The sequence below is a fragment of the Notamacropus eugenii genome, chromosome 4 (assembly GCF_028372415.1).
Source record: "Notamacropus eugenii isolate mMacEug1 chromosome 4, mMacEug1.pri_v2, whole genome shotgun sequence".
NCBI lineage: Eukaryota > Metazoa > Chordata > Mammalia > Diprotodontia > Macropodidae > Notamacropus > Notamacropus eugenii.
In genome coordinates this window covers 51745621-51759865 of record NC_092875.1, presented here as the reverse complement: position 1 = coordinate 51759865, position 14245 = coordinate 51745621, and the positions used below count along the sequence as shown (strand labels likewise).

The 14245-nt window shown below is 50.2% G+C and overlaps 1 protein-coding gene across 4 annotated transcripts; it reads right to left on the bottom strand.

The window, feature by feature from the left end:
- Positions 1-200: 200 nt before the first annotated feature.
- Positions 201-14021, bottom strand: MAP2K7 (mitogen-activated protein kinase kinase 7). Of its 4 annotated transcripts, XM_072600909.1 has the most exons (13): positions 13898-14021; positions 12534-12581; positions 6540-6681; positions 6164-6230; positions 5844-5957; positions 5524-5643; positions 5027-5134; positions 4493-4672; positions 4086-4166; positions 3477-3619; positions 821-866; positions 570-700; positions 201-472 (listed from the first exon to the last, which is right to left on the bottom strand). In XM_072600909.1, the coding sequence occupies exons 1-13, from the start codon at positions 14019-14021 to the stop codon at positions 340-342; spliced, it is 1437 nt and encodes a 478-aa protein (XP_072457010.1). In that variant the 3' UTR covers positions 201-339. The 4 variants fall into 4 exon arrangements, with proteins under 4 accessions (XP_072457010.1, XP_072457011.1, XP_072457012.1 ...); XM_072600910.1 differs by lacking the exon at positions 12534-12581; XM_072600911.1 differs by having other exon boundaries at positions 333-700.
- Between the last annotated feature and the right edge of the window lie 224 nt (positions 14022-14245).

Sequence of the window (14245 nt, the reverse complement as noted above, 5' to 3'; positions counted from 1 at the left end):
GGAGTGACACCCACAGAGCAGCAAGCAACCCCTCCCAGGCCACCCTATCCCAGCCCTTGTGGCTTGCAAATTGAATCTTCAAGCCAGAAGAGTGGGCAGGAGAGAGGGCAAAGAGAATAAGGATTCAGGCAGCTCTCTCCTGGGCCTCCAGGAGCCCACCCAAGCCCAGAGGTTACAACTGAATAAATAGAGTCTAATGGTGGACCTGTCTTCCATCTTCTGTTCACAGTGTCAGGGGGAAGGGGGCGTACAGCTCTCCCCCAAGAAAGGAGCCAGTTTGTCCTCAGCTGAAAGCCAGGGGGTGGGGGGAGGCGGGTCTGGAGGGCCCCCACTTCGTCTTCAGCTCTCTGTGGCTGTCCATGTTTCTGTACTCCCTCCCCAGCTCCATGTGACATCTGGCCCGCCAGCATGGGGGGAGGGGAGTGGAAGACTGGTACATCTTGGGGCCGGGGTGGCATAGCCCCTGCTGCAGCTGGAGTGGGGGGAGGAGCAGGCTGACTGGCCATTTGTCTTGCCCCCTTCTCCCCCAGCCCCTGCTGACCCTCCCATGCTGGTCACCACTTGGCTACCTGAAGAAGGGAAGGTGATGCTGGCTCAAGATGCTGCTAGTCCGGGGGGACTCTGTTTTCGCCATGACATCCTTGAACCAGGATGCTACATCCACTTCCAGCATCTCATATCGTTTGATGAAGCTGTGTTCCTGTGAGGGACAGGAAGTTACGCTCAGAATCGTAGCTCCAGAACTCTCCCCTCCTTTAGGCCATGGCGAAGCTGGGTAACCCCATGCCCAGTCCCAGAGAAACAAGCAATGTGTACTCACAAGTAGCTTATTGTACTTTGGTCTCTTCCTGTGATCTTTAGTAAGGCTAGGGAATAAGAACACAGATGTATGAGAATATGACACAGAAGCCACTCCCCCTGTAGGGTGAGTTAGAGGGGACAAGACAACAGGGGCAGGGGGAGTAGGGGCTGATTTGCTCAAGTCAATCCAGTCTGTCCTGCCTTCCTAAGAACTGAAGACCCCAAAAGGCTGCCATCTAACAGGTATACCAAGTCCTCCTCCCTCAAGGGATCTCCAAGAGTTTTAAAGAAATGACTGCTCATGCTTTCAGAACCCAAACTTCCTAGCCTCCAGCCCTGGTCACTAGAGCCTGACACATCTAAGCATGATGGAGGGCTCCAGGAAGGAGAAGAAAACTCATCCTAGGACGGGAGGGAAACGGTTTAACTGTCAGAAGTCAGGGAGTTGGGCTTGGGATCAGAGATGACTGGGACCCTGAGAATCACCCCACCCTAAACTAGTCAAGCCTTGAGGTTTTCCTCTTCTCTCTCACTACGTCCTGTTTTATATAGCCCCCACTGTTCTGTCTAAAACAGATGACTCTTCCGATGGCATCTCTAGCTCAAGAACTATATAGGACAATTCCAGTCACATGTCCCTATGTCACCTTAAATTCAACTTGTCCAGAACTGAATTTCTGTCTTACCTGCCTTGGCACTGTCCGTGACATGTGCATTCTCTCCTTGAGAAAGGATCAATATCTAGGAGTCTACTTAATCCTCCCCCCAATCCATCCCTAAGTTCTTGCTATTCCACTCTCACTGCCACCATCCATCACAACAGACCTGGGCGACTCCAGCAGCCATAGCACCAGTCTCCACTCCCTCTCTATTCCAACACCCTGGGCATCAAGACCTAGAAGGTCACTCAGAAGCCATCTGGTCCAACTAATACCTGACCAAGAACCACTGCTCTTGTTATTGCTGCCATGTAACCCTCCAGGAGGGGGCCCACTCACCTCACACTGGGACCCTTCTGTCAGGCCTCGGGTCTTTGTCAGAAGCTCCTATCCGCTACTCTCAATGCTGCCCTCCTCAGTTACTGATGACTCTGTCACATCCCAAGTCCCTTCCTGCCTCTCCCAAACTCCCCTGCCAGAAGTCTCTTTTATTCAGACCCAAACATCTCTTGCTCCTTCACTAGATTTTCATATGGTGCTTAGCTTGAGCCCTCTCATGATCTTGGCTACCCTCCTGGGGAATGCTCTCCAGGATGTATGGTCTTCTTAAAACATGCTGCTCCATACTCACCAAGATGCCCAAGAGATGGGCTGCCTAGGGCAGAACCTGGCAAGCTCAGAGCCTCCTACCTCTCTCAGCACAGCACAGGGCCTTGCTGTCTCTGGTTTGGTCACACTAAGTCTGTGGTCCACTAAAACCCCTAGATGTCTTTCACTCCAGCTAGTGTCTTGCTTTCCCTTTCCTATCATAGCAGAATTGATTTTGGAAACAAATTTGAAACGTCATATTTACCCCGATCAGAATTCATACTATTTGGCTGAAGCCACTGCTCTGGCAAGCAAGAGCTTTCTAAACTTTAATTCTGTCACTTGTCCTTCCCAGCTTCACCTATTAACAAAATGTTCTGAAGATGCACTCTTGGCCCTATCCAGGACCACTCTCTGGGTAAAGTGATTCAAGCAGTCCCAAAGCTCTCTCTTTTTCTTTTCTTGCCTTCCTCACCCCATTAAAAAGCAATGTCTTTAGCAGGGCTTCTTAAACTTTTTTCAGTCATGACCCCCTTTTCTCAGTTTAGTTTGTTGGTGTTGCATGGCTTGAGGGCACATGCAGTGCAAAGTGCACATGCTTTGTGCTCAGAACACAGGCAAGCCCACCAGAAAGACCTCACACTCATTAGGCATTTGATTTTGAATTAATTTTTGGTCACTGCTGTTCAGAAACCTTTTACTGTTGCCAAATTTTTTGCAGTCCTTAAGAAGCACTGGTCTACAGATCGAGTCCCAGTTCCTAAGGTCCGTGGTCAAGAACCTCTACCATATAGCCCCCATATAGCCCCACTTTCTCTCAACTGTGCTCCACAAACAAGCACTGTCTGTCCACTCCAAGCTGAGACCCCTGGCCACTCCCCCATCCCTCCCCCCAATATTCTGGAGTACTTTTGCCAACAATGCCCTCTCCTCCTCTTCTTCCTCTCATCCTGCCCTGAAGACTAAGGCCATCAATGATCTTTGCCTTCTCAAAAAAGTTCCACAGATAATTAACTTTCTGAAACCCAGAATCTAAAAATTGTACAGGTTGTCCCAAAAGTCTGAGTACCATTAAGAACTTATTAAAGCACCTTTTATTAATAGCCTTAATACACATAAACATAATAAACATAAAATATAAACATAAAACCACACGTGAACTTTTGGGACATCCTGTGGACCAATGAGTGAGTCAGTCCTCTCTCCACCTTGAGCTGCTTGAGATCATGCCTTCCCCCTTCTTGTGCCTCCGATAGTGTTCAGAATAGGTGCCCTAATCCTCCCTGCCCCCAACCCCACCGTGATCTCTAAACGCATACTGGCCACAGCTCTGCCAAACAAAGAAACTGAAAAACAGGCACTTGGGGAGCTGAGGGAAGACATGGAGTAAACGGAGGGTCGGGGGTACAGAAAAAGGAAAGGACTCACCAGTCTTTAACGAAGGACTGAAAGTCCACCGAGAAGCCCATGTTACTGGGCAGAAGGGGTGGTTCTTCCTGCAGGACCTTGGTGAGGACCTCAAAGTCAGTCTTGCAGTTCTTGTAGGGGAACTGCCCGGTCGCCAGCTCCACCTAGGTAAGAAGGGCTGAGAATGTGGTCACCTTCCCTGCTTCCTTTTTTCTGCCCTCTCTCCGACTCCCTGTAGTCAGGCTCCCTGCTGCATCAAGGTTCTCTACCCTGCCCACTTCCTTCTTTCAGAGGACTTCTGATCTCAAAGATCATCCAAGTCTAATCAGATCCTGAACAAGACTTCTTTCTACAATAAGCCTGACAAGCTATCATTCAACATCTGCTTGGAGACCCACTGTGATAGAGTTCACAACCACAATGGTCAATTCCACTTTTAGAATTCTCTCCCAGTCTCAAATTCACATGCGGGCTCTCAGGCCTATGGCTTTCAAAGTCTCATTAATTTCACTTTCCTTCATACTCATTTCCTTCTGTTTTGCAACTGTGTCCAGCCCCCAGTGGTTGCTGCTTTGGCCTCCCCTATGCCTAGGATGCTACTAGGGATCTGGTGCAGTCCGCTTGGCTCACCAGTGAGATTCCCAGGCTCCACACATCTGCTCGGATGTCATAATCAGGCTTGGTGGGATCTGGAGGGTCTATCCGCTCCGGCTAGTAAGAAGGAAGAAACAGACAATTTCTTCCAATAGCTCTCAGACATACCCATGAGGATAGGGTAAAGCAAACAGCCCAAGACACACCTGGAAGGGTTACCTGTAGGCCAGAGGACCAGCCCAGGTCAGTAACACCCAAACTTGTAGAGATGAAACACACAATTGCTTTAGTATTTCAATGTCCTTCCCATTTTCTTTCAACCCCCCACCCTGTTTTAAAAATTTAAGTCTGTGAAGACATAGCCCAGAGTTGCTATGGTACCTGGGCCAATGAGGGCCTGCTCTGGCCCCCTCCCCTACCCCATCAGCGCACACACAACTTACTGCCATGTAAGCCGCACAGCCAGCGCTTCTCGTCTTGGCCTTGGAGTCTACCAGCCGGCCGCTGATGCCAAAGTCACAGAGCTTGATCTGACCCCGCTCATCTAGCAGGATGTTGGAGGGCTTCACATCTCTGTGGATCACACCATGCTTCTCCTTCAGGTAGTAGAGCGCCTTAACAATCTGCAACCACAACCACCCACCGCACCCAGAACTGTTTCACTGCGGGGTAGTGGGATGGCCCCAGCCATCAGACCTCTCTTACTGCCACTCTCTTCTGTTTAAAGCCCTCCCGCTCCCAGCTTGGCATCCTTCCTACAGCCCCTACCATGTGCATGGAGCCCAGGAAATGATGGCTTCATGACCCTTTTCCCCAAGCCTAGCAATAGACAGAACAGTGCAAAGCTCATATCCGTGTCTATAAACTCCTATAAAAGGAGTAAGAGGGAGAGCTCCAAAGAGAACAGTGTTAACCCACCTTGGGGGAGGAGGGGAAGGGGTCTCAATGGTGCCTTCAATCCATTTCCACCTACTTACAGCCACAGTCATCTTGCCTAAAATCCGCTCTGGGATGGGCCCTTGAATTCTCTTCTTTAGCTTTTCAGCACAGGTGCCCATAAGCTCCATAGCAATGAAGACGTCTGTCTGTGGAAGGAATGGGGAAGAAATAGCTGGGAGAGAGGAAAGGCCTTCCCCCACTCCAATACCTTATTTGTTCCTGGGATGATACATTTACAGCTACTGTGAAATCATGAGAATACAGAATTTTGGGGGAAGGCACCCTCTCAGAAATTTAGAGAAAAATGGACAATACTTTTAGCCCCTTTTATAAATCTAAAGTCACCCCTTTAATTTACAAACCAAGAATGAATTCTGTGTCACCTGATTTACCCATAAAGGTATGTAGGGGAATGGAAGAGGAGGATGGCAAGTGACTGGAGAACAGAAAATGGGGGGGGCGGGGGGCGGAGAGGAGCTTCTTCTAGGCCAGACCACAAAGCAGCATACTACTGGACCCCACCCCAGTCACTCACATTGGTGATGAAGGTTCCAAAGCACTGAACAATGTAGGGACAGTCATGGCTCTTGAGCACAACATCCAGATCCATGAGAATTCGTTTGTTTTCTTCCTTGTTTCCAGAGCGGCGCATTTGCTGCAGAAGACCATTGGAGTTGCAAAGGGAGTCAGGGCTGGGAAAGAAGAGGGCAGGAAGCAGGGCCTCACCCAGAGTAGGACAGTGTGAACCCCCCTCCTGAAGGGCCCCTTCTCATGTTAAGTGGGGCAGAGGAGGGCTCTGGCGCCGGACCCAGAGCTGTAGGTCTGAGAGGAGGGCAGGTGGGGCTGGCGCCTCACCTTGACAGCCAGGATGTGGCCTGTCTTCTTGAATCGCATCTTCCACACCTGACCACATGTGCCACTGCCCATCTCGCCCAGGTTTTCTAGGTCATTGATCTCTGCCTGGTACCTCTGGGGAAGATGAGAAGCAAGGCAATCACCATCACCAAAGGTTGTTTCCATCTCTGTACTCCAACCCATTGTCCCCTGCCCAGAAACGACCAGAACACTCTACCTCAAGGTTCAACTATCCAGATGCACACCCCCATTCAGGGCCCCGCTGCTGCTTCCAGGGAAACAAGCAGGAAAGGGGACAGATGACAGACAACTATTCTCACCTGGCCCCCAATAGTCAGGTAGCCTGTCTGCTTCATGATCTCCTGCAGCTTCTGGTCAATTTCTATGCTGAAGGGAAGAAAGATGAAGGGATGGTGACCCTGAGAGACAGACACTTAGCCATGGCAGCCCCAAAGCAACATGACCCAAGGAAGTGGCAAACTTCACTGATTAAAGGGGCACGTGGAAAGTCTATTTCCTCATTCCTTCTATTCCAAAATTCCACACAGATCCACCCCTATTTTCCCAAAGCTTCTTCTCATCCCACCCTGCTTTCCCCAAAGCTCTCGTCTTCAACAACATCCCCCTCCATCCTCTAACAGTGACCCACTTGGAAACTCCTAAACCTTTGACCATCTCCAACCTGGGTCTCCTCACCTTTCCATGCTGCGTGGCATGAACAGTGGTGTTGTGAGCCCCAACATGTGTCGGGGACGAGCTGGTGGGGTGGGCTGCTGAGGGGAGCTATCTGAGGAAGGCGACCGGCTACCCCCATCGTTGGCCAGAGGGAGCTGAAGAGCTGTGAGAAAGGTAGTGAGGAAAGGAACAGCCAGGGGTGTAAAGGGAAAAGAAGAAAGGTCAGCTTTCCAAGGACAGCCCACCTTCCAGGCCCCACAAGACTGTACCCAAAAAGCTCTTCCATTACAACTGACAACTACTAAAGAACCCACAGTGATACCTAGAAAGGGCCCATGGGTTCTGGCCCTCCACCAGAGTCTTTCAATTAATCTTCCCACTTTCCCAAAGAGGGAGAACAGACCCAGGAGATCAGTCACCCAGCTACAGGCCCAGATGCCAGGGACCTTTCTCCTTCAGGTCACCACTCCCTTTCCTACAATTAAGGGAGTGAACTCAGTCAAATTCTATTCTACACCTACCTGTCTCACTCTCATGGGAAGTGAGATGACCAACCTAAGCGGCTCCCTCATTCAGTTCTGGACATCAGGAAAGGTAACCCCAACTCCCTAGGGAAATCATCTCCCAGGTTTGAAGGCAAAGAAACTGAAAGCTATCTGAAGACTGAGCAACCAGGAACACCCCCTCTTCCTCTCAATTCCCAGCCAGGACAGAGCTTGGCTTTCAGTTACCTGCTAGTGCTACCCCTTAAGGAGTTTAAAGCACTTAACAAGTATTGACTTGTCCATCACTTTGGTCCCAAGGAAAGGGGCCAATGTATCATTCTCCCACTCCTCTGATTATGGAGGGAAAACTAAGAAGGGACAAGATATTTCAGGAGGCAAAAACCCACACCAAACTAGAGATTTTCTTTGCAGCTCCAAAAGAAACAGGAGATCTTACACTAGGTTGGGCACATCTGTGCCTGGACAGAGAAGGGGACAAGAGAGGGGAACAAGGAGTTCTTGATTTCCTAACACCCTCTAGGCCCCCACAGACTGCCCCAGGAACATTGTCTCCACTACTGGCAGAACTTCATCACCCCCATCCTTGCCTCCCAGGGCCTAAAAGAAAGCAGATGGTGGGCCAGGGAGAACCACAAAACTCTCAGCAGTAGAAGGAACCTGATGGACTACTGCTACTCCCTCATTTTACAGATGGAGAAAGTGAGGCCTAAAGAGGGCAAACCACTTATCCAAAATCATGCTGTTAGGCAGATCAGGGCTGGGCCTATTTTCTGGGCCTCCAGAAACCTTCCAAGACAGGGCTCTTTCCTCATCTCAATGCATAGGACACAAGCCCCTAAATGCGGTTCTCAGTCCCTGGGACCTGGTTTCTGAAGTGACTATTCTTGGTTTGCTAGGATTCAGGGAGGCCCCAAGCCTTGGTAGGAAAACATATGGACCCCATTTGCAAAGCTGATCCAAGCTCATGCCCTCTCCTAGGAAGGGGAGAGCTGAGAGGCCCGAAGGACAAACCGAGCAGGAGCCCCAGGCACCAGCTGTCCAATGTTCCCGTTAGTCCCTCCATCTCCTACGGCTGTGCATGAGGGCAGGCTTCCGGTGGGCCTTTTCCCAATGCCCACCCAGCCCCATAAGCAGAGGGAAAGATGAAAGCCAAAGGGTTGGGAGGGACAGGTTCCCAGGAAGATGTCAAAGGGAACTCAGGAGTCCAGCATCCTCTTCAGTGGGCTCCCTCTGAGAAGCAAGGGGGATGGAATGGGGAAGATCAGACCTCCTGACAGTCTATCAAATTATATCACATCAAGCAGCCTGCATGCAGGACAGCTGGCCCCTTCATGCAACTAACAGCCCCCGGGAGGGGCAAGACATGCTGCAGGCAGGCAGGCAGGCAGCCACTCTGGGGGAGGGATGGAGGATGGGGATGGGATGAGGAGAAAAGGAATAACAACCAAGAGTTAAAAGGGAAAGAGGAGCAGGAAACCTGGAAAGAGAGACAGCTTTCAACAACAACATGAGTCTCAACAGTCACGAGGACAGTGTGGGGGAAGGGAGAAGAGGAGAACTGGAGAAGCAACCTAGGAGCCTGCTACTGCACCAGTGAGGGTCCCAAAGGGCGAGGGCGGGAGCGGAGGCTCCTGAAGGAAGGCTCTCTCAACACGTACGAGGAGCGGTGAAAGGGTGCTCAGTGGAGACAGAGGCTTAAGAGCTACCGATGTGAGAAATCAGGATGGGCAGAGGGAGGAAAAGCAACCCTTCAAAAGTTGCTCTATCCGGGCTCAGCACGAAACTTAGAAAGTCTTCCAGGCTAGTCCTCTATCTTCAGCAGTAGCAGGAGGGAAGCCAAAGGGCAAATCCCACCAGCTGTCCTGACTGAGAAGGGGAGTCCTGCAGGTGGGCATCCAAGGCCCACAGCCCTTTCCCAAAGGGGTGGACCACAAAAATGACAAAATGACAATTCCCAGTTCAGTCTTCCAAATGGGACCTCTCTGTTCCAAGATGTGTCCCCAGGGACAACAGTGCCCCTGGGAAAGCAGATGGGGGTTCTGAGGATGAATGTCTTTCAGTTCCAGTTCAATTACGTGAGGCCGGTGGACTGTCCCATCTTCCACTTGCCAGGTTTTCTCAAGTGTGAAGATTTCCTTTGTTTAACCATGTATGAACTAAATTCAGGAGAAAGGGTTTCTGTCCACTGAGGCATCTGGGGAGGTCTGGGCAGTAAAGTGGCCGGGCAAAGCACACTGCCTCGATTAACAGATGTTTATTGAGCTGGGAGCAGTAAAGACAAGGCTCCTATTAAAAAATAAGGAAAATCTCATGGAAGGACCATGTGCAGTTGTTTTAAATGCTGTTCCTCTTCCCACCTTTGTGGTCACCATTTACTCATTTACTCTTTGTTCTACTGTTTTAGGACAAATGCCAAGCGCTTTCCTTCTTGGTCTCTCTCCTTTCCTCCACGCCACCTTCATCGCTCTGCCCATATCCCTCTACACTCTAGAAACTGTCCCCATTCCTGCCTCTACCAGGGCTAGCCTGGGGGCCATAAGTCTCTCACCATCTTGCCACTACAACTCAAGGCTGGCCCCCAAGGCTATCTTAAATACCTTCACTCTAAAGTGAGAACCAGTGGCTATGATCCCTGGGAAACAAGACGGGAAAAAAAAAGAGGCTCAGAATATTTTTCGTAGTCAGAAGGGAACTAAGAGATCCTTTACTCCAACTCCCACATTTCGCCACTTCCCTAAAATCTGGGGAGGAAATGGGCCAAGGAGTAAGACCACACAAAAAAAGAGATATGAGGTATACCTTCTGCCTTTTCAGGTTCACCCCATATCCTAAGTTCAGGAGCCTAGACATGAGGAAATTGGCTAAGGGTGGACTATTGCCACAGGTGTCACTGAACTTTGCAAATGAAGCAAATCCAAGAGTAAGAGAGCATTAGAGCTGAAAGTACTATCTAGCTCAACTCCCTGCTGTCCTTGGAAAGAAACTACCCCAGTTCAGACTCTGGTTCCCCAACTCAACTCTGCTTGCCCAACTTGTCAAAGGACAGCAAGAAGGAGGCTCAAAGAACTTGAAACAAAATACCCACCAACTTCTTCCACATGGTTTTACTCATCCCTTCTAACTTACTGTTCCTTTAGTCCTAAAGTGCCATCCTACCTTCTGCATCCTTCCCTGCTTCTTCACTCTTACCTTCCTTATATCCAAATGACTGTGAAGTCCTATCAATTCTACCTCTACCACATCTCCGACATGGCCATCATGCTGTGGCAGGCCCCATCACTTCATGCTGGACGATTCTAACAGTCTGCTGCCTCAAGTCTCTGGCTGTCAAGCTGATCTTCCTAAAGTGAAGGCCTGCCCATGTTACTCTCCTATTTGATGAACTTCAGGGGCTCCCTATTGTCCTCAGGATAAAATATAAGCTGGCTGTTAGAGTCCTTCATAGTCAGGCCCCTTCCTACCTCTCCAGCCTTCTTACATGCCCCCTGTACTGCACAACCCTGTAACGGGCCTCCTTTCTGTTCCTTGCACAAGACCCTTCATATATCAGCTCTGTGCCTTTTATAACAATGATGACAAGAACTAGCATTTACATAGCACTTTAAGGTTTGCAAAGAGACAATAAAAACAACCCTTCAAAAGCTGTTCTATCTGGGCTCAGCAGGGAAACTTCCCTTAGAAAGTCTTCCAGGCTAGTCCTCTATCTTCAGCATTTACAGGTGGCAAAATGAAAGGCAAATCCCACCAGCTGTCCTGATGGAGAAGGGCAGTCCATTCCAATGAGGTCCTCCAAGTAGGCTATCCAAGGCCCATAGCCCTTTCCCAAAGGGGTGGGCCACAAAAATGACAGGACAATGATTCCCAGCTCAGTCTTCCAAATGGGGCCTCTCTGTTCCAAGATGTGTCTCTAGGGAGAACAGTGCCCCTGGGAAAGCAGATGGGGTGTTCTTCAGGAAGAATGTCTTTCAGTTCCAGTTCAATTAGGTGAGGAAGCTGGACTGTCCCATCCTCCACATTTTATTCTCACAATAACCCTGGAAGGAAGGTGCTATTATTATTCCCACTGTACAAACAAGGAAAGTGATGCAGAGAGAGGTTAAATGACTTGCCCAGAGTCACACAGCTACTAAGTGTCTAATGCTGGATTTGAACTCAGGTCTCCGGAACTCCAGGTCCAGTGCTCTGCCTTGGATAGTGTCACCTGACTGCTTTTCCAGTGGCTGTCCCCTATGCCAGGAATGCTTTTCTTCCTCACTTCTGGTTCCTTGCTTTCTTCAAGGCTTCGTTTGAATCCCATATTGTCCAGGAAACCTTTCTCTGTTTTCCTTAATGCTAGTGACTCCCTCTGAGATGATCTCCAACTCATCCTGTATTATCATTTACATATAACTATGTACAAATATTGTTTGCATGTTGTTTCCCCCACTAGACTCTGAGCTTCTTGAGGGCAAAAATTGTTTTGCCTTTTTTTGTATTCCCTTGCCTGACACATGGATGGTGGCAATAAATGTTTGTTGATTTGACATAAAAGATGGGGCTTGAGGGACAGGGAGACATCTACACTATTTAGCTGACTCTACTTCTAGGTCCAAATTTTAGGAGAATGATGCTGTGGTCATTCTACTCAATCTCAGTCAGCTGCACAGAAACTGGACAACAGGGGGTAGAAGGCAGGATGAGGTAGTTGGTCAACTGGGTCAGTTGGAAAACAGGCAAAATATCACATTAGGTATCATGTACGAGTCAATTTCAGGATGAAATAGGCCTGGAATCACCAGGCCCAGGGAGCAAAGAATAGCAGGGCTACTCCCCCAATTCAGACAGTGACTCAGGGGGCAAGAAGCAAGGAAAACTAAGGAGGAAGGTCCTCCTCATGGCAAGTGTTGACTCTGGGAGAAAAATCTGGGTGGCTGAGGACTAGAGAAGGGACAAGAATGGAATAGTAAAATCCTAATTCTTTGGGTCATCTGAGTTCAACCTTATTCACTATTTAGGCTAAGGCCCCAAGAGCATTACGTAGTAGAAACAGGTAGATGAGGGTGGGGTAGAAAACTAATCAGGAATGGATGTTAAGAGAAATAATAGAATACACACATACACATTCTCTCTCTCACGCCCCAGTCAGATAAAGCCAATCAGCAAGAGGCACATACAATATGCCACACCACAGCCAAAGAACTGATACACATACTTCTTTGGATACAAAGAGATTCATCCACACATACACGCCTGCACTGAGACAGTCTCAGAGGAAGCCAAAAAAAGTTAAAGTCTGAGAGAGACCACACATGAATCTACAAAGAAAGGCATGGTGAACAGAACAAAGAGAGAAAGAGGGAGAGAGAAGGGGGAGCCAGGAACAGGTAGACAAATACAATGGCTCAGGTAGAGAAAGAGAAAGGTAGTCAGACAGGGAAAACTGGACACACAGCAGTTCTATGCGGGCTGAAGGCAGCAAGTTAAGTCAATGATGCAGAAGTCCAAGCGGTGATGATAAAAAGGCTGGTACCTGCTCGTTGGGACGGGGCAGGAGCAGGGCTTAGAGTGATCACAATAACTGGATGGGGAAAAGGAAGAAAAAAAACAACACCACAATAAATAACAGAAACTACCAATTGATTCAAAGGAAAGAAATCAAATCATAACAAAGAAGAAAGGGGAAGGGGAGGCATCAAATCAATCTGACGGGAAGAGATGAGGAGAAAACCAACAGAGATGGGAAAATGGGATGGAACAGACAATGAATGCAGACACCTGAAGGTGAACCACGCCCCCAACAGTCCTCTCTTTCTGATTGAAGGGAACTGGTCCCACCCCTCATGAAATCCAATCCTGGGTCAATTTCACTTCCCGGGAGTGGATGGCTGATCCAGGCACAGGCAAATACCCAAACAGTGGCCCGGAGCAAAGGGCATTACTCAATCATCTGGAAAACGGTGCCAATGGTCTCCTGCCTCCTATCCCCAAAAGAGCAGTGGCCCTACCAGGTGAGGGACTCAGACACTCCCAAATAGAAAGGAGAGGAGGAGAGGCAAGGAGAGGGGGACCTGAATCCCAGCATCTAGTGAGGGGTGGGGGGGAATTCAGGCAGCAACTGGTGAGAGGCCCAGGTTCCCAGATCCAAGCTTTCCTCGCCTCGCTGGAAAAGGAAGCCGAGACTTCCAATAAGGACCTCTCTCCTGGTTCTACGAAATGCTAGAGGGTTCCCCCGCCCCCCGAAGCTATCACTAGGAAGGCTGACATTCCTGCCAAAAACGCGATCCTTTGCTCCCTCCCCCAAAGGCCAAAACTGTCTCGGGTCTGGGCTTACTAACACGTGGAAAGTGGAAAGGAGGGCATGCTACTTATTGATAAACGCTCAGAAGAGAAAAGACATGGGGACCCCCCCCAACTCCTCCCTCTACTCCAACCTGGAAAGCAGCAGGGACTAATTCTCCTGCCCAAGTTTGGGGAAAGAAGAAAGAACTTTCCCCAGAAGTTTAGAAAAGGGGATCGGGGGTCGGTAGAATTCCTCCCTCTTTACTACCCCCAAGGGGATTTAGGGAGGAGGAAGGAAGGAGAGAGAGAAAGAGGAGGGAGTCTGGGGAAGGACTCGGTGAGTTTCTCGCTCCCCCCTCCAGGTCAGGAAGGAGGGAACCGGAAGTCTTCCCCCTCCCCCAGACTTGGAGTACGGCCCTGGGTCAGGGTGACCCTCTCTCCCCATGGTCAGTGGAGGGAGGGGGAGTCCGAGAGGGAGAGGAACCTGGAGGAGAAAGCCGAGGGGTTCCGGAAGTCAGGGGCGGAGCTTTGCGACCAGGGGCGGGGCATCTCGCCCTGACGCCCCGCCCACCTCCCCTCCCCCCCATTCCCCTCCCCCCTTGCAGACTTCCTTACTCGGCCGGGACCGCTGCGGGCTGATCTCCAGGTTGAGGTCGATCCTCCGCCGGGCCTCGCGGTTCTCCTGCTTCAACTTAGCCTCCAGGCGGGATAGCTTCTGCTCCAGGGAGGACGCCGCCATCTTCCCCGCCGCCGCCGCCGCGCACCTCCCGCCCGTCCGACCCTCAGACAAACACCGCACTGCGCTTGCGCTGGGATGACCCCAGCAGGCCTCCGTCCCGCGCCGAAGTGCGCATGTATGTATCTGTCAGTGCCCGCCCTTCCCTCTCGGACCTCTCTGCACCTGCGCTCTCTCCTTCTCTCCCGCCCCTGTCCCCCGCTTCTCATTCCCCGTAGGCCAACGGT

What these genes read in the sequence shown, in the direction of transcription:
- MAP2K7 (XM_072600909.1), bottom strand. Translation starts at nt 14,021, where the DNA reads ATGGCGGCGTCCTCCCTGGAGCAGAAGCTATCCCGCCTGGAGGCTAAG. An exon ending in TAGGCAAGATGACTGTGGCT is followed by an intron (nt 4,673 to 5,026) that starts GTAAGTAGGTGG and finishes TTGTGGTTGCAG; the next exon opens with ATTGTTAAGGCGCTCTACTA. An exon ending in GCTGTGCGGCTTACATGGCA is followed by an intron (nt 4,167 to 4,492) that starts GTAAGTTGTGTG and finishes CCTTCTTACTAG; the next exon opens with CCGGAGCGGATAGACCCTCC.